This window comes from Apiospora phragmitis (genome assembly GCF_038363925.1).
Source record: "Apiospora phragmitis strain CBS 135458 chromosome Unknown utg000013l:1.0-2965645.0:1.0-2969333.0, whole genome shotgun sequence".
In the NCBI taxonomy this organism is placed as follows: Eukaryota; Fungi; Ascomycota; class Sordariomycetes; order Amphisphaeriales; family Apiosporaceae; genus Apiospora; species Apiospora phragmitis.
The window spans coordinates 1,467,362-1,492,103 of NW_027117413.1; the positions used below are offsets into that span (position 1 = coordinate 1,467,362).

The window sequence follows — 24,742 nt, forward strand, 5'->3', positions numbered from 1 at the left end:
ATCAGGGCCCCCTTTTTTAGGCCCCCTTTTGTAGCCCACCTTGTCTTTCGGAATATGATAACGTACACTCACACTCCTGTCGGTATGACTTCCATTCAGTCTGCACAACAAGAGACGACACGACAATGTTGGCCAAATCACAAAATTTCATAAGAATAAACATTGATTGATTCATTGCCAACAAGTATCCATCACCGGCCTAATAGGCACTCGGTCCCAAAACGCTAAGGTATCAAAAAGGTCATAGTTGGTGTAAAGCCCTACGACCCAAAGGCTTTGCCCAATGTTGCCCGCAAATAATCCAGGGTCCGTCTACTGGCCATGGTTTGCTTCTCTCTCCAACTGAAGTGAAAGATCATAGTCGTTCTCCCCGTTATATCGACCAACTCGGTGTGAAAGCGGCCTTCCCAACCCTGCCCCATTGTCCTTTCACTCACCCACTCTCACCCCTGCCGTAGATTATAAATCGTTTATACATTCCATCGGAAAGTGAGAACAGAAAAAACACATGCCAGTCTAAAAAGCCCCCCAGTCGCTGCGCCGCGTATCGTTTTCTCGTGGTCATACCGTCGTACTCTCATACTGAAATCATCATTATGAAAGTGAATCCGAACCTCCCCAACACCAGTACTCAAAACACCAGGCGTCCCTAATGAATGCTATTATATAGACAAGAATCGAAGATGCTGCATGCATGATCCAAGTGGATTGGGACCCCCACGGCTAGTAGGCTTGATCCAGTTGTAGGGATTGGTCTTGACTCGGCGGATCGAACTTTTCCAGCGGAAATTCTTCATCGGGGGTCCGCATGCCGATCCCACTGTCATCGGGGTTGTCGCCCACGCTGAGCGAGTCTCGACCTTGAGTTTCCAACTGAGAAGGAAATGGCGCACGGTTCGGCTGCTGCTGGGACATGTTGGGCATGTTGTGGAAATCTTCGCTTGCGTTGCTGACCTGTGACTCCTGCCGGCTGCTCTCCTTGGCTGGCACCGAACGGCTTGCTGAGCTAGCCGCTCTCGGGAGTGATGATTTGAGTCTCATGAATCCTCCTTGCTCAGCTAGAAATGATATCATTTCGTCTACCCAACACTTAGTGACCCACCAAGAGCCAAAACTCTTACCCTGGGCGATTGTGAGGTCCCGCATCACCTCGGTGCCAAGTCTCTGTACGCACCATACGATATCCTCGGGGGTGGCGTAAAGGAACCGTCCCTGAAGAGACTGTAGGAAGTTAACCCATCTCTCCAGGACGTTCTGGGCACTATCCTCGCCCGAACTGCTCGCCGAAGGAACACGGCCGTTCCGGGCAGTCATATCACCATAAAGTGTCATGACCTCCATCTCCCAAGGGAATTCCCTGCGGGTCCAACAGTTCACGCAACTCGCCGAGAAGAAGGTTGACGACATCATCCATTCCTCGGGTGGGTACACATTCGGCGATTTTGCGTATTCTGACCATGGTTATCCAGTCAAGGTACATTTGGTCACGATTGGCCGGGTTGGAGAGCATATTGGCTGCGGCGTGGGCAGTCAAGTTAACACGCAACGCCCGATCCAGCAGAGCAGCAAAGATGGTCGCTGGAGCCTCTTTAGCTTGCACGACGTGTCGCGGCTGGCCTTGGAAGGATTCGCGAATGTGAGGGACCAACCGTTCCGATATGTTTCGTAGCGTGTCCAACACAGGCTTGGGTACTACCTGAAGTGTCAACCCGGAGACAATTCCTATCATTCTCTGGTAGAGGATAAAGTCGCATTGCTCGATCCAAGGAGCAACGCTGGGATTTGAGAAGAGCTTCTGTACAGGCATGGTGAGAGTCCCTTGAAAGGACGTGTACAGATGAAAAAAGGTCTTCTCTCGGCAATAACGAATACACTCAACTAGTGAAGTACAATGGGAACGGTAAAGTGCCGATAATGACATGGCTGCATCTGGATCGGTGTTGGACGGTAGAAATGGCTCGATCTTGGGGAATACAAGCGAGTTGTTCTGGCGGAATAGTTCATCGTTGTCCGCGGCAAAGTGTAAGCGCAGGGGCGTCTTCGCGGTAGACGACTGGAGCTGATCGAGGCTAGATACGTCGGGTTGGTTATAGAGGCTGTGGGTTCTGCTGTGACTGAATTGAGGATGGACGTTGGATTCGGAGTGCTGCTGAGGTTCGGGCGAAGGCAACAGTGCCTTGGACTGGCTTGCTTCGACTGATGGGGCTTTTATGCTGCTAGGATACGATTGTTAGCACTTTTCGATATGCCGGTTTTCCATGGTAAGTCATACTTGAAGCTCTGCGCAAAGCTCCTTTGTTGCTCTGGCAAAGGAATGGCAGGCTGAATGGGTTCAGGGATGTCGGGCATGTCGTCACCCAGCATGAAGTTAACATAATGGTACTTGGATTCTCCTCGCACGCCGAGCCTACGCGTCTTAAGACCCGGGAAGAGCACGCGGACGAGCTTGCCGAAACTTGCTGGGTTCAGGACGGTGATACGCTCCGTGGCACAGCGTGATGCATAGTTGGCATATACTCTTCCTCGTGGGACTGATCCCTTTCCCTTGGTGCAAACTTGGTTGATCCTAGATACAATGGTCAGTCACGAACAAGATCATCCATGGCCGGCATGGCAATCCCGTGCTATGTTACATACCAAAGCATAGCGAAAACTTGTCGGGTGCGCTCAGAATTCGGCCCCCTCTCGTTGCCATGTAACTCGGTTGCGACATCCTGCAGCGAGCGTTGCCTATTCGCCTGAAACAAGGACCGCATTTCGAGCTCATTGTTGGCGCTCGTTTTGTTGCCCGGCTTGGAGTTGACGGCCGCGCCTCCCTGCGAATCGACCTCTTCATTCTCGTCTCGCTCGTTCAACTGACTGTCATCGCCGAAGCTGGTGTTTGCAAACGAATCCCCGGAGAGGCCGTGATGATGCACAACGCCATGGTGGGAATACTGCATCGGGGGACCGACAGCCGACTGCATGCTCGAGTCGACAGAAAAGGATTGGCCGGGATGCATTTGTTGCAATTGGGAGTTCGGCCTCATTATCATCTCGCCTGCTTGCATCGGGTGAACAGGCTGGGACATCTCACGCCCCTGGGGGTGGCCGTTCGGGACCCATTGCTCGCCGTAAGCGGCCTGCATGGACTGAGGGCCTGCAAAGCTCTGGTCGAGACCGTGTTGCGGTTGTTGTTGGGCGGTGGTGCTGTGTATCGAGGCAGTCGATGCCCTCGAGGGAGCTCTATTTATCGGCATGTTCTGTGCCATGGCAACAGAGTCCGGAGGCTGGGAATCTGCGTGAGGATAGTTAGGGAATGCGCTGTGAAAGCGACGCTTGGGTCCGATGTCCATCATGACTTGTCGGCCAATGAAGAATTAAAAAAGAGACGGAGAACGAATGGATGCATGCAGTTCGTGAATCCAGTCTTCGGAGTCCAGGGTTGGAAGGGGGAGGCGGATGCGAAGCGTACCTCTGTTCATGGTTGGCTGCAATGTTTATTCTTGCAAGTGGACTGGATAAGCCAGAATAAACACTGGCCCTCCTGCTGGTGGGGCGCCAGCAAGCAAGCAAGCAATGCGGCGAGATGAGATAACAACGCTCGCTCTGAGCTAGGCCCAGCAAAGTGAAGCGCGCCTAATAAAACTGACAACAGTCTGTGTATAAGATATGCAAGAGAGAGAGTTTGGTCCTTGCTCAGTGAGCAGATGATCGTCTGGGAGAGAGACGTCAAAGTGACAAACCGTGCTGGCGTTGGTGTTGTAGGTTTGTTGTGGCTGGTAATTTGGCAATGAGAATTTGTCCAGGTTTGTTTTCCTCGCTCTTGTTTTGGTTGTCCCGGCGAAAGCAGCAGCACTGGTTGGATTGGAAGGCAGCTGGCTGGTCGACAGCAGAATAAAAAAAAAAGGTACTTGGCCAGAGGTACTCCCTCAGTCTCGCTCACTTTCCAAGGTTCTCAGTGGACGATCAGATCCGACCCACTCTTCACCGAATTCCAGCCAATCTCTGTGCCTGGCCGCGAACGCGATTGGCTCCTCTACACCCAAGAAACGGTCGCGACTCTCGGCCAAAACTCCCAGCCATGCCTCACGTGATTGGAAGGTCGCTTCTACGCCAGTCACCAGTGTCCTTCTCCCAAAGGCGGGGCAACAATCCAGTAGTCAGAGGAGAAGCATAAGCTGATCCGGAGGTCCTATCCGACCGACTTTGTTTACACTGCTCAGCAGCACTCCCTCGGCACTGGGAATAATTTGCATACCTACCTATTCGGTATATACAAAGTTGAGCATTGATGGAAAGCATCGATTAGGCTGCATGTCTAAAGTGCTTTGCTTCTGGAGACTTGCTTCTTTGCTTTTTTGGCTATGGCATTTGGAAAGCAATGAATGCTATTCTTCAGGAAATGGACTCGACCCGAGTCGACTGCCTGCTGCTGCTGCGATGCACTGCAACGCAAGGACACGCTGCACCGCATTCTCGCACATCTCATGTAGTGGCCCGCATGTCTTGTCCATTGTTCTCTGTTCAATCCAATGGCTCCATGCACTGCACAAGCTCAACATTCTCACTAGACCAGCAGCAAATGACCGCACGGGCACTGTCGCAGAGCAAAACGAGGTAAAACCTAGGAATATGGCGAGGTTGGTTGGATGCCTTATCCTGCGGTCGCGGAGTCGTTGCCCGCACCCGTTGTATTGGTACTGCCCATCTCCCCTACGAGCCTACGGATCCTACCACCTCCACCTGCTGGGAGATCCATTAGGCAGTCAATTGGGGTTCCATGGATGCTCACCGAGATGCTGTAGTTGAGGATACAGTTGCTGTACTGTACCAGCGGTTTACTGTTGTTCAGATCCTATGTTGACGATAGATGACCACGTCGGCAGTGTATGACTTGGGAGAGTCTGCGCTCGGCCACGACTTTCACAAGGCGGACCCCACGGTTCGTCATAGGAGCAGCTCTGTGATTGTGGCTCAAGCTCCTTCGCCGGGCTAGGTGACTACTTGGGTATGTAGCTGGAGGCCAGGTAGGCGTTACGTAGCTGGGTGGTAGGACTCAGCAGTAGTAGTCAATACCCGGCACCAGGTATTATTAATAGGTTCCAACCGGGTTCCAATACTTCGGTCAACTAACGGCCAATACTAGCCGCCCAGCATATGCCGTCTCCTTCCTACCCTCCACAATCTACATCTGACGATTGCCCTGTTATCTGCCCAACCCTTCCAAGATTCAATCGTCCTTTCCGACTTTCACTCACCATTACATTACCTCCCCCTCACGAAGAAAAAAAAGAGCTGTCGATTGCTTACCTACGCATATTGCATCAATACATGTACGTTCGGATCTGTTCCTGCTGGTTGGCCCCCTCTTAGTTCCATGTTTCCGTATCCTTGCTTGAGCTGCTGCTATCGTTGTATCCTTCCCTCCATATCTACGTAATTAACAAGTGGCCCAAAATAACCCTAACACTACAACTCTCTCGGGGTTGGGTTGTTTCTTGACTTTCTACACCTTTTCCAACTTGACATCACAACGCCCCCACTTGCCAGACATCATCACACTCATACTCATATTCAGACTCAACAGACAATCATAGACAAATCGATATTCTAACAAAGATTTCACAATGTCTGCCCAAGATCGCGTCCAGCAATACGTGAGCCAGCTCGACCGTGAGGTACGTGATCCCATGCACCCCTTGAAAGCGCCCCCCGAAAAAGCACTTCTACTTCCCCGCCGCTGGTGCGCAACCTGGTTTGGGGGTGTCGCATGCTTCCACCGCCTCGATGACCGACTGACCCGAATGATTGCAGCTCTCCAAATACCCTTCTCTCAACAACCTGGAGAAGCAGACCTCGGTCCCCAAGGTCTACGCCGTTATTGGCCTGGCCACTCTCTACTTCTTCTTTATCATCTTCAACCTGGGCGGCCAGCTGCTTACCAACTTGGCTGGTTTCATCATTCCCGGTTACTACTCGATGCAAGCGCTCTTCACCGCCAACAGGACCGACGACACTCAATGGCTTACAGTATGTTGCGAGCATCATTTTCGCTTGTGGTAATCGCCTGGCTAACGTGTCGCAGTACTGGGTCGTCTTTGCTTTCTTCACCGTCCTTGAGAGCTTGCTCAGCGTCGTCTACTGGTTCCCCTTCTACTACACCTTCAAGTTCATCTTCCTCCTGTGGCTCGCCCTGCCCACTTTCGGGTAAGTTCTCCTCTCCCGCTACGTGCGCTTTCTAAGGGTTTCTGATCTGGCTAATACCTTATATAGCGGCGCCAACCTCATCTTCCGCTCTTTCCTCCAGCCCATGTTCGGCCGATACTTCTCCGAGTCCGGGTCGACTGCCGCTAACCTCCGCGCCAAGGCTGACTCTCTCGGCAAGGGCGAGTAAATGGCCTAATCAAGAGGCACTAGAGCTGCCAGCACTGATGCATACATACATGCCAAATCAATTATATATGCCTTGGGTGTTAGCTCTTTTACTACAGTTCCACTATGAGGTCGTACAGGGTACGGCATTGACGAAGCTCAGACCGCGCTAGCCTATGACGTTGATGGGCAGTCGCGTCACAGTAACGAAATGGTTGCAACGAATTTGGAGGATGACTGTCACTTGTCGAACAAGGAGGAGGGTCGAGATTATATCATGACAGTGAATTATAGGACCAAGGTTTCTCTGGTCGGTCAGTTGGCCAATAGAGTTGATATACGCTGAACTTCAGGTGCCACACCTACCCTTGGTTGCGTGTGATTTGTAGGAGCAGCTCAAGCTGTTTGCCATGGTATTCTACCACGTATGACTTGCGGCCTCGCTGACACCGTAGCCAAACTATCGCCAGCTGCTCCTTTACCTGCTGCCTACTCCGTCGATAGCCAGTTGTCCCATTGCCCCCTGTTTTTCTGCAAGTGACTGCTCCAAATCACGTGAAAACCTATTCTTGGGTATCCTGCTATAAATATGCGGATGCGTCTGCCATTTGTTCTGTTGATCGGCTGCTGGGTACCTGCAGTACTGCATGAAAACAGCTCGACATCGCCGGCAAGGCGGATAGATGGAAAAGGGGGGGTTGGATTAACAGCCCGTCCAAGCCACACAAGGTGGCTAACACGGGCGCTTAGGCTCTTAGGCTCTCTCTACAGGCTCGCCCCACCCCTCCATCAATTGAACTGCTGCACTTCTGGCGGCGCCAAAACCAGGTGGCAGTCCCCAGATTTATGAAACTCTCCCCCACGACGATTGAACTAGCCAAACAAGACGACGATCGCATTGCCGTCTCTCCCTTCTCACCAAGGACGCATGCCTTCACCCCAATTAGTCTCTTGAACACACAATGTGCACATGACCATATTCAACGAGTATACGAATATAGACGAATAGACGAACCCGGGACAACGACCGACGCAGTGACACTGACGAGTAATACTTGACAAGAGCAAGCCGCGCTGCACATAATCATCCTTTGCGACAACGATAGGAGACCAGCTTTTGCCAACCATTCGAATACTGCCCTTCGGGGTTACGTCCGCACGATGCAGCTCAGCCCGTTGCAGTCGCGCCTGGCCGCGTCCGTGGCGGCGTCATGCCTCGTCCTGGCCCTCTATTTCTTAATGTTCTCTCCCCAATTCGCGTTTGCGGCCGAGCTTAGTACGACCCCGTTAGACGCCTTCCAGAATGGCTGGGCTGCGGCCCCGGAGGAAGCGCCCACAATAGGCGTTGAGGATGACGATGGCGAGACGAAGAGAAAGCGCCGAGGAGATCGAATCCAGGGAGCCGATCATGTACGAACCGGACTTTGGGCTCTTCCGGCAGGAGCATGATGGGCAGGGCGCCGAGCGGCGTGATCGCGCTGGCCAACAATGCCCCCAAGAACACCAACATCGACCCGGGACCTTGGCGGCGTTTGTTTTCGAGGCCAAATCGGTCTTCAACAGGGGAGACGGAGAAGGCAGTACCAACAACCGGCTGGAACTACGCGGCAATGTGCACGAGGCAGCGCAAAGACCCACCGACAACACAGAAGGAAGCAGCGACGACGGCGACAGCCTATCAGGAATCGAGCGACGTGAATCGCCGACGAAGACGCTATACATCTCGGGAAACACCTGCATACAGCCCGAGCGAAAGGCCGACCAGACCACCTTGGACCCGCCGCAATTGACCCTGTACGTTTCGACGACGAGCGACAACACCTCGCCGGGTCCCATGGCCGACAAGAAGAAGCAAGACGTGAGGGTTTTCAACGAGGGCGCTGTCATGTATAACACCACTTTCCGCGGGGACGTGTACTTCACGATAGCCGGTCCGCCCAACGTGGCGACTGAGGATTTTGATACAAAACTGTACAATGTCAACATAGCAGCTTCGGTCGACAAGTCGTATTACTCCTACGACGCCGAGTCGGAGCCAAACGTTTTCTGGGTCGACAGCGACTCGGGCGCAACGTTGATGGCTAGCGGAGTATTGGACCCCGTGGACCAGGATGCCGCGCTCGACAAACCTCCCTACACCATGTTTGTCTTCCCAGAGCGTGACATGTCCATCAATGGAGTTCGGAACTCGTATTGCGGCCTGAAGGAGTACTCTTTGATTGGAGGAACGCAGAATCACGTGCCCGAGAACACCTTGGTTAGTCGCCTGGTTAAGCGAGGCACGGAGAGCGTTACCAAACAGGAGTTCTTCCTCAGCGGCCTCAATGCCAGCACCCGCTATACGGCGATCTTGGCTAGCGATCCCAACGCCATGTCGAAGGGGAAGAGAGAAGACGACAACATCCCAGGAGGTGGCGGTTTTGTTTTCCGCCAGACGGGCTTTGAGACCTCACAATGTAAGTGATTGCACATTGAACCAACTTCGTGTGGATTGTTTTTACTAACGTTGCTACTATAGCTGGGGGTTCTTGTTTCTTGATTCAAAATCTGGAATTCTTGCGACCAGACACAATACAGAGTACCAGGCAACTTGAAGATGTTTCCTAATGCCACTGCGCTGGGGAAATATTACGACAGCTACGCGCAAGAGATGTACAAAAACTTCAACAAGTCCATACAGCAAGTTCAATGCGATGCGGCGAATACACAAAAGTATTCTCTAGCGCGCAACTGCGACGACTGCAAGGAAGCCTACAAGAACTGGCTCTGCACCGTCTCCATCCCCCGGTGCGAGGAGTTCACCAACAACGCGCCCTGGCTGCAGATGCGCAACATCATGGCGCCCTTCCTCGACAACACGACGAAGATGGACCCGAACATCACCAAGACGTTCGGGAACCAGAAGGCCTTCAACAGCTCCCGCCTGGCCCGGATCGATAAGGACGTGCAGCCGGGGCCCTACAAGGAGGTGCTGCCGTGCGACTACCTCTGCTACGACATCGTGCAGAGCTGCGCGGCGTCGATGGGGTTCTCCTGCCCCCTGCCCGGCAAGCTGGGCTTCAATACCAGCTACGGCATCATGAACGAGAACCAGACCGTGAACAACACGGACGTCACGTGCAATTACCGGGATCGGCGCATTATAAGAACGCCGCGTCGGTTCTGGTGCGTTTGTCGTGGATGCTGTTGGTGGGGCTGCTGGGCGGCACACTATCAGTCATTGTATGATGATGACAAAGATGGGGCGGCGACGGCAAGGAGTTTAACGGCGTGTTTTGGGGACGGAAATGATTTGGAATGTCTTGGGGGCTAGTTTGGCAGTTGAATTGCTACTGCAACGACCCCTTTCCTTTTAGCTAGATAGATGGCCAACTGGGCCTTGGACTCGGCGTTACGAGGGAAGGCGAGAAGCTTTTGGATTCCATCTTCCGGCGAATCTCGCAATATCGCTGGATAGTTTATTAGCGTTTTGCGATTGTGTGTTGCCCTTCTATATACATGTACAGAACTTATAGTGTACAATTTCGACCATGGATGGGAAGCATGTCTGCGCAACAGATACCTTCTACTAGCTATATAACATGGCCACACCACATCTTCGAGACTTGCTTGGCATGATATCATTGTCAGTGACATCACGGCTGTAGCTCGACCATGTATCCCATGGCCGAATCCACCGATATACTCATACTCGAATTCCCCGCCGCGATAACTTTTATCAACGGCAGGGCTGGGATATGCAGCCACCGCGCGAGCCCATTTACCACGAAATCACCGAACCGCAAGAACTTGGGAATTCGCCAAGGCCGAGACAGCAAGTCGGCAAACGTCCAGCCACAGCCGTCCAGTAACGTATATATCTCCAAAGCCGGCATGTCCCTGATGTTTGTTCGTGGCAAGAATGGTGTGTATTTTCTTTCTTTCCGTAGACTACCCGTTCCATTGCACATTACATACTATTTTCATGTCTTCTTCGCATTGGCCTTGGTCCGTTCTAGCTGGGCTATCCTCACTTCTAATTCCGCGATTGTGTCTGTGTGTTTGACGATATCCAATGTCAGCTTTCGACCTCCGTCCCTACCTCCCTGAAAGCAACAGAAGAACAACGTTCTTTCGCCTTTTTGCTCCAACTTACCGTTCAGTTCCTCCCTCGTCTCGTTCTGCTCCAGCCGCAGCCAGCCGTAGTACGCCAGCTGGTACGTGAAGATGGCCATGAGGGCCACCTTGAAGATGGGCCGCGAGAACGTTTTGTTGAAGGATTGGGGCTTCGAGGGCTGTTCTGAGGAGGAGTAGAGGCGGCGGCTGTGTTGTTGTTGTTGGAGGAGGAGTCGGGATTGCGTCGTCGTTGTCGTCGTCGCTGGAACTTTCTGAGACAAGCTGCGCATAGGGCGCGCAGCGGCGGCGGCAATGCGCAAAGGATTGAGGGTGTTCATGTTGACTGTTGCAACTTGGCGCGTGTGTGTCCGGCAGTGAGTGTCTGCTGCTTCCTTTCTGTTTGATATGCCGATTCCGGATATGTCGTCGTGTATCGTCAGAGGGTCGAACGAGAATAGTAACTTTGTTTGCTGTTTCCCACCAACATTGAACCGAGCTTCGATCCCGGTCGTTCGTTTCCTTCCTTCCTTACTGTGGGGAAAAAGAAGCAATCGAAGAGAGCGGCGCTAGATGATCAATTAAATCCCGTATTATGTACATACTTCTGATAATGAACTGGACCCTTTTCCCGCTAAAATTTCCCAATGGGCGCGGCCGGGTAAGAGATCCACCAATCCCCTGCCTGCTAGCTGTAGGTTAGTAAGTACAGCGCAGCGCGGTTGGAGAGTACACATTGCCCATTCGGAGCATGTCGCTAATAACGGAAGGTTGCTTGCTACTTACTTAATGCTAATTCTTCGGAATAGAGACCAGATATCTCCCCCCCTTCCCAAATCCCGATAATTTATTTACTCACATCCCTTCTTCTCTTTTCTTCTTCCTCCAACTGCCAGCGCCGCCTGATAAGTACAACAGTCATATCCTCCTGAAGGCGATCTGTCCTGCGACTCTGTCCGAAGCCCCTGGAAGATCCAATTGCACAACTACTTATATAAGAGCGGCTTGTTCGACTGCGACATAGTTCGTCAACTTCTACTTACGACACCACGAGGATCTTCCCGGCCACCCACACATTTCATATTCACAATGGTACGTCGTCATACACACAAGTGGCCCTTCTCAGACACCTTCTCCTTGTCCAATGCCGAGACTCGATTCGATGCAGGCGGCTAACCCCGATTCCAGGCCCAAACACCCGAGCAAAGGCGCCGCAACGCCAAGTTCGCAAAGGAGCAGGAAGCTCGCCGGGGCAAGTCCGAGACCGACATCAAGAAGCACCAGCACCAGAAGACCGTCTCCAAGGCCCCCATCTCTCCCATATGGCTGAGTAAGTCACGCCCCTCGCCCTCCCCTTTCAGGCGTCGTTTTGACATTTCGACTGACGCAATACGGCTTCCTTCTAGTCCTCCTCGCCTTCGTCGTCTTCGGCGGTCTGATCTTCGAGCTGATCCAACGCATCTTCTTCCGCTAAGAAGCGAGTCCGCCACTCGGGATATACTTTTACCTACCAATTCGAAAGACCGTGGAGAGAAAAGTCAGTGATGCGCGGTGAGCCACTCGGGGGCTTGCGACTCCTGGCTCGAGGCAACCTCGAGCTCTCATGAAAAAGCGGCGGCCCGTCATTTGTCACAAGGGCATAACCACAGCTAGCCGTGCGAAGAAGAGAAATAACGGGGAAACAAAACCACCTGGGAAGAGCATGCCAATCACTGGGCAGCGGGTGTAAACCAACCCTTCGCAACATGTTACCAGGGGCTGGGGGTTAAATCTACTTGGCTTCCGAACTTTTCTTATCATCGGGTTCAGAGACCTAGTCTCATCGGAGCGTGTCATCATTTGCATGATATTTAATATACACTCAGAATCGAACACGCGCAGCTGGAGGCTTGCTTCAAATCCACTTGGACCAAATGAAGGAGAGTTGAGCAAAGACACGAGTGATATGAACTGGTCGAGAATTCATAGTGAAAGCAAGCGGGCTCCTATGGTATAGTTTGACTACAATAATCCCTTTTCAATTTCCGAATGAACTCCATAAAATGCGCACACAGTTGATACGAGGCGCCTAAGCACCAAGCCCCTTTCGGTGACCCGAGTTCTCATTCTTCATACGCATGCCAGCCTCGAATTGCCGTTCAAGGTTGCTCTGGATGCTGGTGATGTCGCGCTTCGACGAACCGGCACCCCCCTGAGCGGTAAGACCTGCCTTCTTGCCCCGAGGAGTCTCAGAAACTTGTTCTTGCGGGCGTCGTCACCTTCTAGAGCTTGGACGTCCCACTTCTCAGCACCATCAGCGTTGGCTCCCTCGGCGTTGTTGGGTGCGGATTCTTGCACATACTCTTCAGACTTCTTCGACTTCGTCTTGGGCTTCTTCTCCTTAGGAGCCTCGTCGGCGTCGTCAGCCTCCTCAGCCGACTCGGCCTCAGCGGCGTCTCCCTCGGTATCCCGTTTCCGCTTCTTCTCCTTCTTGTCTTTCTTATCTTTCTTATCCTTCTTCTCGACCTTGACCTCCTCAGTAGCCTCTTCCTCGTCGGCCACAGCCTCGGTCTTCTTGAGCTTCTTCGTCTTCTTCTTATCCTTGGAGTCCTCGGCAACGCTAGGCTCCTCAGCAGCCACCTTGGCCTCTGCAGGAGCAGGAGCAGCCGATTCCTTCTTGGACTTCTTAGATTTCTTGGAAGGCTTCTCGGTCTCGGGCTTGGGGTCCTTCATCTCAACGTCCTCGGCTTCACTATCGCTAGAAGAGTCGCTGGAAGAATCGCTGGACGAAGATGACGAATCATCATCACCACCCTCAAGAGGAATGAAGTTATCACCCTTCAGCTCTTCCTTCTTCTTGGCTTCCTCTTCCTGTTCAAGGGGACAATCGTATTAGTAATCATTCAACCAAAAGACCACACCATCGTCTGGGGCGGTAGTCGTCGTCGTCCTCGAGCCGTCCTCTGATGGACGATGGATAATGGGGGTGTGTAAGTGTGCTTACAGCTCTCTGCTTGGAGATGATCTCGTGGCGGGCGCGCGCGATCTGGGCGTCCTTCATCAGCTTCCGGGCCTGGGCCTCGAGCTTGTCGGCGCGCATGAGGAGGCGGTTGAAGCGGCGCTCGTCCTTGTAGGCCTTGTTGGCCTGCTTCTTGAGCTTGTCGGTGGCGCGGCGCTCCTCGTTCCACTTGCCGGCGCGGCCCACGTTGGCCTTGCGCGCGCGCTTGGCCTCCGACTTGAGCTGGCGCTTCTCCTTGCGCTCAGCGGCGCGCTGCAGGCGCAGCTCCTCCTTGCGCTTCGCCCGCTTCTCTGCAAAATAAGGTAGAAGTGGTCAGTTAATTGGGAACTTGGTGGTCACTTGACTACTATCAGCCAGCATCTAGTAGATAAGAGAGAACCTACCCTTCCTCTCAGCTTGGGCCAGGATCTCCTTGGGGTCCTCTCCCTTGTCCCAACCTGCTTCACCTTTCTCCATGGTGTTTTGATGGTGTGTATGATGGCGGAGAATGCATCAATCTTGATGGATTGGACTGAACGAGGTTCTCACGTGGGGGAGAGCCGGAATGAGTTATCGAAGATTATCGAAGAAGACAAATTCTGCCGGTCGGTTCCTGCCAGAAAATTTGACCGCTTGCGATATCCAGGGTAGCTTGGGTGGCAGGTGGGGTCGACCTGCTCCACTAAACGTGGAAGGCACGAACTAAATGAGGTACATAGGTACAAGTGTATACTCCATTCCGGTGTAAGTGACATTTCACTATTCACCCTAACCACCCAATTGTATTATTTAACAATCATGAAGCTGCAGTGAATGAAATTCAAACTCATTATCATAGTGATCCCTTCACCAAGGGATTGTATGTATATTGTCTCCTTCTGTCTATGTAGAGAGGAGGGCATAGTAGTCCTACATGTCAAGGCCGCACCAGGCCCTGCAAATCTAATGGTATTGTACAACAAATTCTCAGACAAGGAGGGGGTATCCAAGCGTAAATAATAAGAACAAACAAACGGGAAAGAGAAGTGTCGGTAGATATTCTGATCCAGCCAAACAGAGAAGAGGAAACAGAAAGGTAATAATGATACAGGTATAGGTATAATGAAAGAAGGACCAGGACGAAGGACCCGAGTTCATCTATACCTGCCTAAGAGTAGGAGTTTGTGTAAGATAGGAGAGGGGTGGGTACCTATAAAGGAAATCCAGTATTTGGTAGGTAAGAATTGGAAATGCGCCAGGGCCCAAAGTCTAATGCCATTAACCGTTATCGTTTCAGCGTTGTAACAATAAAACAAGGAGAGAAGAGAGGATTGATAATGGAGGGTGCTGCCTTCTAGGCAGCTTCTATGCAGTCATCAGCCTGCAACCCCTTTTCTTATGTCAGCGACGCCGAAGCACTAAGCGTGGAAGAAGGGATCGTCCCCAGCTGCATCGCTGTTGACATCCGGGTAGTAGTAGTAGTACGCCGAGTCATCGAAGAAGTCGTCACTACCGTCTCCGGCAACAGCAGCCCCACCGGTGCTGTCCAAGCTGCCGCCGCCGCCATAGCTTTGGGTGGCAGCAGTGTCGTCTCCGTATACCATTGCGGGGCTGCTGGAGAACTGCTGCTGTTCACTGTTGCCGTCGTCGCCGCTGTCGCCATGCGCGTGATGATGGTAATGGTGATCGTCTGGTCCACTGCCGCTGCGGCGACTCTCGCTCTCGTGGCCGCGGGCTACGACATGTCGCATGCTGATGCCGCCCCACGGTAGTCCGGAGACTTCTTCATTAGCTGCCAGGTCTGTGGAGTCGTGGATTTGGTAGCTGCCACCGGCGTGTTCCCGATTCAGGGCATCACGCTCGGTTTTCTCTTTTTGCTCCTTACTTTTCTCTCCTGGGTATCGATACGTTAGCCACACAATCCTTAATTATATATGAAAATAGGGGATATGGCAGAATGGTTCACAACTTACGGAACTTCCGCGTGGGACGTTTCTGTTTTGGATACGTCTCCTTACCACGGGCTCAGTGACTTCTGTCCAATCATCCGCCCTCTGTGTCTTCGACTTAGACGTCGACTGCTTCTTGCCACTTGGGTCACGGTGTTTCGTCGAGCCAGAACTCATGGCGGTCCTCACTTGGGTCTCGGAGTCAGAGCCGGATTCGACGGTAGCGGCAGCTCGTGATCTGTTCACGAGCCAGGGTGAGGAAGGGGGTGACTCGATAGGAGTAGTTGCCGTAGGAGAACGGATAAAGTGTGATAAAGGGCGTTTCAGCTTGTCTCTGTGATGATATCTTGCTCTCTGACGGGGGTGAAATCACAGTTTCTTGTGATGAGGATGTTCCACCCTTGCCTCCAAGGGCGTCCATGTAACCCCTGTATACACAGACAAGGCCTGACCGGTGTAGATACCCCAAGGGTCTAGCTTATATTCCACCCACAAGCAGACCCGGATAGTAGAGGTCAGGGTGAGCGGAGAGACGACAGCTTCTCGGGTGACCAAAAATCTATGAATGGTCAAAACGTAACCGGAACAGTAAAACAAATAATGATAATATACAACTCAACAACTGCACAGAGGGGTAGGTGAGCATGAGGCTTGTGATGGTTATACAACAGGGCTGCGGGTAGGAGTAGCAATGTGTGCTACTAGCAGTGTCTTATAAACTTCCTATATATATCCCATTGGATCTTACTCCATTAAGGGTGTATAGTTGTTGACTGCATGAAGGTACGCAAGCGCCAAGTGTGGTGAGGATGAGACGCAGCCATGTATGGATAAGGACTCCCAGTGTCAACATGACCAGGGAGCACAGCTCTGTATCCCAGGATTCATGGTCAGCCATGCCCCCCCCGCCCCCCATGCGGTGACGCAGCTTAGAGAATGGGTATAGGCGAGGCGGTTCCGGTAGCGTAACCCTTGAAAAAGGAACAAGACACCGTGTATATGTGTACTGTTACTTACGGGTGGTGTCCTAGGTAGGATGCAACATGGACGGCCGGGGGGTACCTTGAGCGGATGCCCAGCCACGCGAGCCATTCCCGGCCGGGTGGTAGTGGTACCCGTGGGCTTGCACAGGCATGCGGCGCCATGGTGAGGGACGGGAGGAACAGAAACCCACCGCAGCGGGAATAAGGTTAGGTGGCATCCATTCCAGCAGGATGCTAGAGGGCACTAGGTAATGAGGCTGTTGTCCGGCGTGGTCCAGCTACTGACTGAAAGGTGGATGTTACCTAGTAGTAATGCTTTGCACTGTCTACTGTTTCGGGAAAGGCCACAACGGGGATATGTGTCTGTCTAGGTAAGCGCCGACATTAATGCTTGAGGTATTTGGGTCAAGGCAAATAGGACCGTGTAATGGAACTTTTCGTCACCCACAGAGTGACAATTGATTACCTAGCCAAGTCACAGCTGAGGCATTTCCTGTGGTTGATGTTGAAATGAGTGGGTAGACGGGAATAGTCCGGATGGCCTAGGGGGAGCTGAACGGCGTGTAAGTGCTGTCAAACCCCGTTGCCCGGTTTTAGCGACCTACAGGCACATCAATGGGCTTGCATTCAGGCCAAAGAAGCTGCGCCGCCAACGACTCATCCTTCTCATGATCAGTTTCACAGTTGAAGATTGGTGGATCAAGTTCTAGGATTACTAAATTTACCTGTAATAGTGTCTGCTTTTAATTTACCTATGTAATACGCTCATGTATGAGTACCTGTACAGGGCATGTCGTCATTGGCTGGGCTGCATATCGAAGAAATCACACGGGTACTAGTTATCAGATCCGTTCCCTGTGCTATTTGGCCGACATATCAAATTCATGGTCGGTCAGTTCCCAATTCGATATCTGATAGTAGATACAGTAGACGTATGGAACACACATAAGACATATCGCCGGGCTATCGGATGAGCAATGATCTCCTTCGATCGTAACGCAACCCGATATGCTGGGTAGGTAGGCTCGTTAAGCGACGCCCTACCATGAACTAACTCTAGGCTTCAACACCAGAAATAGATCACCAAAAGTCATCTCAGAATATTCAACCCACTTGTGCTATTCAGTAGGCTGCCGCTTTTAGCCAGCCTCCAATGGTCCGTCGAGACGACAGCGGCGGCACCGTCTCGAGAACGCCGGTGTAGGCCGGCATTGTGCTGCCACGACATGATGATGACGCCGAAGTAGATCCAGTCTGTTACCCCAGGTAGCCCACCCCAGGCTACTCCAAGATATAGCCTGGAGAATGTAGTCTCTGGTAGATAAACACGCACCTTACGAGCTGTCCTCAGCTCTACACAGCCAAAGTGAGCAAGGCAGGCCCTGTACGCGCGCACGCGTGGATGTTAATCATAATGACCATCTGCGGTGGAACTTCATGCATCTTGGTACTTCCTGAACGGTGCGCGTGTCTATTCTCACTACCTTATGAGCTGGGCGCGCCCTCAAGGCATCGAGTATGCCTATGTAATCCAGGCCACAACATACTAGCGTCAGTGTCAACGTGGGTGTGCGTATTATACCTTGTTTAGCAAAGCAGCAAGATTAGACAAGACAACGAAATGCAGCAAGACCTCTTAGCCAGCAGAGCGCTTCGTCAAGGACTTCGTAATACATACAGCAAGCCATACTAACTCTATTGCTGCCTTCGATGGGGGTCCTGTGATGCTCAGGCAGGCAATGAGTCACTGGTCGCGTAGGTTACATTCTCTAGGTACTGACGGGTCTCGGGTTTATGTTGCCGTTTCGATAGAAATCCGACGGGTACTGTTCCTGAAGAAGCAAATATAAGTATTGGTACTTGACACCTCTAAACTCCATGATAGTAGAAACCCAACTAAATTCATGAAGAGGAACCATATCTGAGCTATTTCTAGAACGGCTGTGGCTCACGTGCTGCTGCATACCATGCTGTCGTTGAGCTACTTATGGTGACTGACCCAAATATGCGGGTAGGTCTGTGTGAGACCCCCGTCCGTGGCACACTCGGACACTTTAGGACCTCCCCTCGGCAGCACCCGGATACTCCACTCCAATTGATCCATTATCTCGGGATCGGGGACAACTCCAGGAACCGCTTGCTGTGTAACCCGGTAACCCGAAAGGGGCAGGTCTGCCGGCGCGCGTGATCTATGACTGACGCTACATGGATTACCCCTGAAATCTGAGGCGTCATGATCCTTCTTTTTCTTCGTATTGTCGCTATTTTAGTAATTCCACTTGACCCAGGACGGAGAATCTAAGGAACACGATAAAGATACGCCGCTTAGCCCGAGATTATCCGACGTATCATTACCTGAACCAAAGCATCTACGATCACGGCGATCACATCTAGAGACAGAGATTCAGATGACTCAAACCAAGGGGCACTGATTGATTAGATGGACAACACAAGGTATCATTTCCGTCCACTAGTCGCGCATGCGAGGGGCTATCATTTTTGGAGAAACCCGTTTCGCTAGGGACGGATCTCAGGTAATGAACAGGGCTGCTGCTACATGAGAGAGCAGTCCATCCCGTACATGGCGCGTTCGACATTGCGCTTAACCTGGTACCAGTCTGCCCGCCGCTCCGCATATTCATAAACTTCTTCGGCGCGGAAGATGCCTCCAAACCGATCTCCGTCCGCGATGACGGTGGCCATTTCTTTCGCATGTTTGGCGTCTATCAAGTAAATTTGACTGAGTTCCCGAAGGGCCTTGAAGTACGCCAGCAAATCTTGGTTCTTCAGGCCTCGAATGTATTCGAAGTAGAGGGTCATGTCGGCGATGAGTTTGATCGCTCCCTCGGTGCTGACACGTTGGCGCTTGAGATGCTTGCATATTGCCGTGAACAAGCGCAGCCCAACCTCTCCGTTGAAGACATCAAGCATCGTCTTCTCTGTGCTCCCCACAAGCATATTTGTGTGAGAAGCGACAAGATCCCTGACCCGTATCGCAGTTTGGGTTGGTCCCATATCGCCGTCTTGTTGAGAGCCCTTCTCTAGAGAGGCCGGTGGCGGGTTGTAGTCTGTTGGTAGTTGCGTTGTTGCGCATATGTATTCAACTTCGTCCATCAGGACGTCAATGCCCTTGTTCAAGCCTGCCGCTACGCTTTCATCCAGCATTTGTTCCCATTTCTTCTTGGCTAACCCGGCGGGATCGAGGAAGTCGTTCCGATCAGAGATCTTGGGGGCAGCCAGTTGCTGTTCGTAGAACACATCAATCATTTGTGAGATGAGGTCTCCTACGTTGACCAGCTCGATGAAGGTTACGAGCGGGGCCACACCGGCTTGATCATGGTCGCTCACTTCACGGGCTTTGTACTTGGACAGATGCTCGACTGCCTTCACAAACCCGTTCTTGACGTGGTTCTGACCCAGAACCTTGAGTAGGGTGATGAAGATTGCTTCGCATTGCTCCCGTGCTTCTTCGCCAGCTTGTCCGCCAAGTCTGATGAAGACGGCCACCCGGCCCAGGCCCTCTTTAGCATTATGTACAAGATCAAGGGCAACTTCGATGCTGAAGAGAGACTTGATACCTTCAAGCCGGTTCGCCATGAGAGCCGCCCTTGGCCTTCAGCTCATCAGTGGGTGCCTCGGACGGGAGCGGGCCAGTTTTGGGCTCGAGACTACCACCAACACCTGGGGTGGTGGACTGAAGAAGCCACGGGCATGCCCATTATGCTATCTGGACGCACAGTGCCTCCATTAGCAGCTGCCGCCGTCGATTTGCTGGACCCGAACGGCGACGAAATAGGAATAGTGGGCAAGACTGTCACCGGCATCATGACGACTTTCTTAAACGAGCTTAAGAAGTCGTTCTTATCCGCCCTTCGGTTGAAGCTGCCCATGTAGAAAGACTCTACGCTAGCATCTTGTTCTGAAAGCTTCTGTTCCCAGTTGAGCACTTCCCGCTCGGCATACTCTTTGAAGAAGTCCAACTCCTCTCGAAAGTACAAGTCTAGATGCGGGTCGAATGTCTTGAGCCCAAAGTCCTTCGCATGAGTCTCGAGACTTTCTTTGGACTTCGATGGTGGATCGAGAGATCCCACGAACGCCATGCATTGCTCGAAAAGACCCGACGCTGCCTTGAGGTAGGCCTCCAGATTCCTGTCATGTGATTCGTCTAGTATAGGTGTGACATATTCGCCAATAATGTCTTCCCTGATCTTATCCAACAAGGACCAAAACACAGTCTCTGCATCTGGGAAAATCTGGCTGATCACGGCTGATTGTTCATTAATCTTTATGGCCAAAGCCTTGAAGAACGCCCGCGACGGTTCGAGCGTTATGCCGCCTTCTGGCGCTTGGTTGATACAATCCATGGGATTCCCGAGTGCATCGCGGTTGTTGAGAATGGGGTGCTTGGAAACAAACACGTCCATGGCAGCATTGCCACCATTCAAATCATGAAGGACGTGTGCGTATCTCTGCATTCTCCCATCAACGTCCCAGGACTCGTAGCCCTGTTCAAATTCCCTCAACACGGCATTCTCAAAGATGTTGCACATGTTCGTCAAGGTCTCGCCCCTTTCGTTCCAACCTTGGGCCCAGTCATTTTGGAAGAATCGTTGAAGGTTGCGTAGCATCTGGGCCTGCTTTTCGGGGTCGCGGAAGGCCTTAAAAACCGCCGGTTCGGTATGACTTTTTGCTTGAGCAAGGTCATAGTAGAAGGGGGCGAGTGCGCCGTAGATCTTTCCATACTCCTGCCTCGCATACCCACGAATGCTCCGCACGTTTTTATAGATGTCTAGGATGGTCGAGGGGTCTTCTTGCGAGTTCTTGGTCGAGCGTGCAAACTCAGAGTCTCGAATCCGTCCACCCGTATTTCAGGAGCCTTGGCTGCTTCCTCGGCCAGTTTTTTCGTCGCTCCTCCTCCTGTCCGGCGTCGAATAGTGTAGTCCGCTTGGCGGCTAAAAGGGGTGACACCGGCTGCGGCGGCATTGGCACGTTCTGCGGCTTCGCGCTTCCGCTTGATGGCCTCTTCGAACCGTCTTCGGGCTTCGGCTTCGTCCCAGCATCCCATGCTCCTCAGTCGAGATACCCATCTGGTGTCATCGTATACCATTTCCTTCATGCGGCGGGAGGTCTTGGCAAAGCTGATCTGGTCCGAAACGGGGAGGAAATCGAGTATGGACACCAGGATTTCTGCGACGAGTAAGCAACCGTGATGCATGGCACACTGCAATCGCAGAGGTACTCACCAGCTGGTAGAACGGGCTTGGTATCGAGCATTGTCGTAGCCTGCAGCGTACTCAAGATACTGGACCTGCCAGGCTGCGAAGCTCTTTTGTAGTTCGACATGGTGGGCGGTCAATAGAAAATACCCCTCAATATACAGCTTTCCCTGGGAATTATTCCAAAAGAACGGCGGAAGCTCTGCGTGTACTGGTGCACACAGAACAATCGAGGATCCGCATGCAGAGGCCCCGTACGTAGACTTTAAGGGATAGCCTTCGGACGGCTTGAGGTTATCCAGGTCGTTTGGGTATGGTGTCAGTGGGGAATGCCAGCTCAACCGCTACAACAAACGAGCCGGGGGGATCTTTAGCATCTCCAAGGCCGAATAAAGGAGCAAGGATCTTTGGGTACAGCATCAGCTGCCCGCAGCTGCGTGCCGATCCTTGCTTTGTAACGACAACATTGAACACCTACATGTATGAGTGCAGCCAGCTCCTCTTCTATCTACCCATATGCCTTCCATTATTCCTATCATTGGAACTTTAGTGTTATTATGGAGCAGGTACTTACTGTATGTGCATCATTCCAGAACTGCTCACCTCCTCTAGGCTGCCGAATTAAAGCGGGCAAGATTGCACCGTTCTATGGGTACACTCCCAACTCCCCCAACATCAATCTCCCTGTAAGCCGGTGGGGGATAATAAGACCTGCACGCTTTCTACATGCAGTTTGTAACATGCAAAACATACCATGAGATGTCGTAGACAGTGAGGAAACACACAGGTATGCGACACGTTGCACTGCATAGAGCTGAACGATTGATAATTATGTAGATGAATGCAATTAAAGCCACACGTTTGCTGTGAGCTACTTCCATGTTGGGAGATGGTCTCATTGGCCCTGCTCAGCTGTGTAGCAAGGGATGGGTAGGCCCCCCCTTGTATGTGTTTGTCTGCAGCCACAGCCAGCCGTATATTGATCAGGCAAGCTGCACCATATCACGCCATCTCTCATACGGAGAGCACGTTCGTTGAAAATGTCCTCATTCCATCTAAGTCCTCGGCTTTTTCTTGAAAAGCACACTCGTCGCGTGCGTATTGCAGCTTCTGTATCGCCAACCCCAGCTCGGAGGTCGTTCGTTGCATTGAATAATAGCCCATGTTGCCGTCTACTACGAAGCACTGCGCAAGAAGGCAAGAAGCGGCCAACTTCCTTGCATATCCTTAACTCCCACTCACGCCGAGTTGTTATGTGATAAATCATCTACGAGGCATCTTTGGACTACAGAGTTACCTCTTTCTTTCAGTCACCGCCGGTGGATTCTTCAAATACTTCCCAGTGTTGTGACATTGACTACTTAACATACATCGGGTTTTCTCGTCGCTTACTGGATACCGATCGCGGACCATACATTCCTTGTTCTCTCCCTCTTTGACCAGGGCGTCTTTTATTTTCACCTGCAGTCTAATGGACTGATTAATACCAAACATGGCGAAACCAATACTTCCGACTTCTCTGCCGGACATACGAGCCGGCTTATCACTGCATCCTGCATTCTACGTTGCGTAAGGGTCCCCTTTATAGTTGTGGCTCTCAGATATCAGGTTACTTACTGATTGGGTGAACGGCAAACAGTAGCTGGATATTCTTCTCCAACTTGACCATATTGTTCAACAAATGGCTAATCGACGATGCCGGGTTTCGTAAGTATATGCCACGAACTAGGTGTGACATTAGTCAAGCAGCGATTATACTAACACCACCACCATAGGATATCGTAAGCTCCCACGAGGGACTGGTTTGGATGCAATATACTGATACAACTCAAAGCGGTTATCCTGACATGGTGGCATATGACATTTGCGACCCTGGCAACCCAGTTCCTCGCCAGGACAACGACCCTCCTGGACAACCGCCACAGCGTCAAGATGACAAGGCCGTTCTACCTGAAAGCCGTAGTCCCCATCGGCCTGCTCTACAGCGTCAGCATGGTCTGTAGTAACCTTGTTTATCTCTATCTCAACGTAGCATTCATCCAAATGCTCAAAGTAAGCAAAACTCTCCCCTTTATCAATGAGTGGTAGCTAATATGTAGCTACGAAGGCAGCCTCGCCCTTCTCAACCCTGGTAATAGCCTGGCTGTGGGGACAGGAACACCCGACCACGCCGATGATCCTCAAGATCCTGGTCATCATCCTGGGCGTCCTGGTGGCGAGCGCGGGCGAGATCCACTTCTCCTGGATCGGCTTCTCCTTCCAGCTCGGCGGGCTGGTCTTCGAGTCGATCCGCGTCGTCATGATCCAGGACCTCATGTCCGGCGGCGGCGGCGACGACGCGGGCCGGAGCACCATGGATCCGCTGGTCAGCCTGTACTACTACGCGCCTGTCTGTGCCGTGACGAACTTCTTCGTCGCCTGGGCGACGGAGTGGCCCACGTTCGCCTGGAGCAACTTCGTCGGCGCCGGCCCTTGGGTGCTGGTTCTCAACGGTCTCGTCGCCTTTTTGTTAAATGTTTCGAGTGTCATGCTGGTAAGTCAAGTTCCACCATCACCCCTGAACTGACGCGACTCGTACGAGTCGGGCTACGGTTCCATCTATCTTGTACCAGCACAATAACTAATCATCTTAAGAACTACTACAGATCGGGAAAACCTCCGGGCTGGTACTCCATCTAACAGGAATCCTGAAGAATATCCTGCTCGTGGTCGCTTCCGTCTTTATCTGGGGCACGGCTGTTTCGCCAGTGCAAATACTTGGCTACGGCACTGCCTTAACTGGCTTCGTGTTCTACAAATCGAGCTGGTCGGATTTGAAGGCGGGCTACTCGTCATGGTCGGCAAGGCTGCGGGCGTCTCCGAGACTCGTCGAGAGGCTCCCTGGCCCTGTGGTCAGAAGGATCTTGGGGCTGCTCCTGGCCATCTTTATGCTGATGGCGGTTCTCAAGTACACGCCTAGCGGTTATCTGGGGTACAGAGCCATTTCTTTACCGCCCGATCGCTCATCTGCGGATAATCTGCCTAAGGGGTGGCATATGCCTGGATTTAAATATGGCGGCAAGTGAGAAAGAAGGGTTTAGCATCACATGCTGTCAAAGTCCTTGTAAGGATAGGAGCCCCTATCTGGGCGCGTAGTTGTGGCACAGAGACTTATCATCAAGAAACAGCTGAGGCGTGAAGTAGGCTCCTTCA

General features: G+C 52.2%; 9 protein-coding genes across 9 annotated transcripts; 4 read left to right on the forward strand and 5 right to left on the reverse strand.

Moving 5' to 3' along the window:
* Positions 1-723: 723 nt before the first annotated feature.
* On the reverse strand, positions 724-3,335 carry PG994_014179 (cephalosporin C regulator 1; the record flags this gene model as incomplete). Its single annotated transcript, XM_066865588.1, has 4 exons — positions 724-1,357; positions 1,479-2,216; positions 2,273-2,566; positions 2,638-3,335. 4 exons carry the CDS (start codon positions 3,333-3,335, stop codon positions 724-726), a joined length of 2,364 nt encoding a protein of 787 aa, XP_066708717.1.
* Positions 3,336-5,609: 2,274 nt separating this feature from the next.
* PG994_014180 (uncharacterized protein) lies at positions 5,610-6,376 on the forward strand (the record flags this gene model as incomplete). Its single annotated transcript, XM_066865589.1, has 4 exons — positions 5,610-5,660; positions 5,797-6,012; positions 6,068-6,189; positions 6,256-6,376. 4 exons carry the CDS (start codon positions 5,610-5,612, stop codon positions 6,374-6,376), a joined length of 510 nt encoding a protein of 169 aa, XP_066708718.1.
* Positions 6,377-7,711: 1,335 nt separating this feature from the next.
* Positions 7,712-9,667, forward strand: PG994_014181 (uncharacterized protein; the record flags this gene model as incomplete). Its single annotated transcript, XM_066865590.1, has 2 exons — positions 7,712-8,814; positions 8,932-9,667. The coding sequence occupies 2 exons, from the start codon at positions 7,712-7,714 to the stop codon at positions 9,665-9,667; spliced, it is 1,839 nt and encodes a 612-aa protein (XP_066708719.1).
* A 649-nt stretch (positions 9,668-10,316) lies between these two features.
* On the reverse strand, positions 10,317-10,787 carry PG994_014182 (uncharacterized protein; the record flags this gene model as incomplete). The annotated part of the gene is made up of 1 exon (XM_066865591.1): positions 10,317-10,787. One exon carries the CDS (start codon positions 10,785-10,787, stop codon positions 10,317-10,319), a length of 471 nt encoding a protein of 156 aa, XP_066708720.1.
* A 748-nt stretch (positions 10,788-11,535) lies between these two features.
* PG994_014183 (uncharacterized protein) lies at positions 11,536-11,920 on the forward strand (the record flags this gene model as incomplete). The annotated part of the gene is made up of 3 exons (XM_066865592.1): positions 11,536-11,538; positions 11,635-11,776; positions 11,853-11,920. 3 exons carry the CDS (start codon positions 11,536-11,538, stop codon positions 11,918-11,920), a joined length of 213 nt encoding a protein of 70 aa, XP_066708721.1.
* A 594-nt stretch (positions 11,921-12,514) lies between these two features.
* Positions 12,515-13,900, reverse strand: PG994_014184 (uncharacterized protein; the record flags this gene model as incomplete). The annotated part of the gene is given in 4 exon segments (XM_066865593.1): positions 12,515-12,637; positions 12,652-13,296; positions 13,334-13,734; positions 13,828-13,900. 4 exon segments carry the CDS (start codon positions 13,898-13,900, stop codon positions 12,515-12,517), a joined length of 1,242 nt encoding a protein of 413 aa, XP_066708722.1.
* Positions 13,901-14,820: 920 nt separating this feature from the next.
* Positions 14,821-15,528, reverse strand: PG994_014185 (uncharacterized protein; the record flags this gene model as incomplete). Its single annotated transcript, XM_066865594.1, has 2 exons — positions 14,821-15,270; positions 15,376-15,528. 2 exons carry the CDS (start codon positions 15,526-15,528, stop codon positions 14,821-14,823), a joined length of 603 nt encoding a protein of 200 aa, XP_066708723.1.
* Positions 15,529-18,887: 3,359 nt separating this feature from the next.
* On the reverse strand, positions 18,888-21,677 carry PG994_014186 (F-box protein pof6; the record flags this gene model as incomplete). Its single annotated transcript, XM_066865595.1, has 4 exons — positions 18,888-19,941; positions 20,016-21,154; positions 21,196-21,521; positions 21,578-21,677. 4 exons carry the CDS (start codon positions 21,675-21,677, stop codon positions 18,888-18,890), a joined length of 2,619 nt encoding a protein of 872 aa, XP_066708724.1.
* A 1,365-nt stretch (positions 21,678-23,042) lies between these two features.
* Positions 23,043-24,615, forward strand: PG994_014187 (uncharacterized protein; the record flags this gene model as incomplete). Its single annotated transcript, XM_066865596.1, has 5 exons — positions 23,043-23,119; positions 23,190-23,257; positions 23,385-23,602; positions 23,658-24,083; positions 24,196-24,615. 5 exons carry the CDS (start codon positions 23,043-23,045, stop codon positions 24,613-24,615), a joined length of 1,209 nt encoding a protein of 402 aa, XP_066708725.1.
* Between the last annotated feature and the right edge of the window lie 127 nt (positions 24,616-24,742).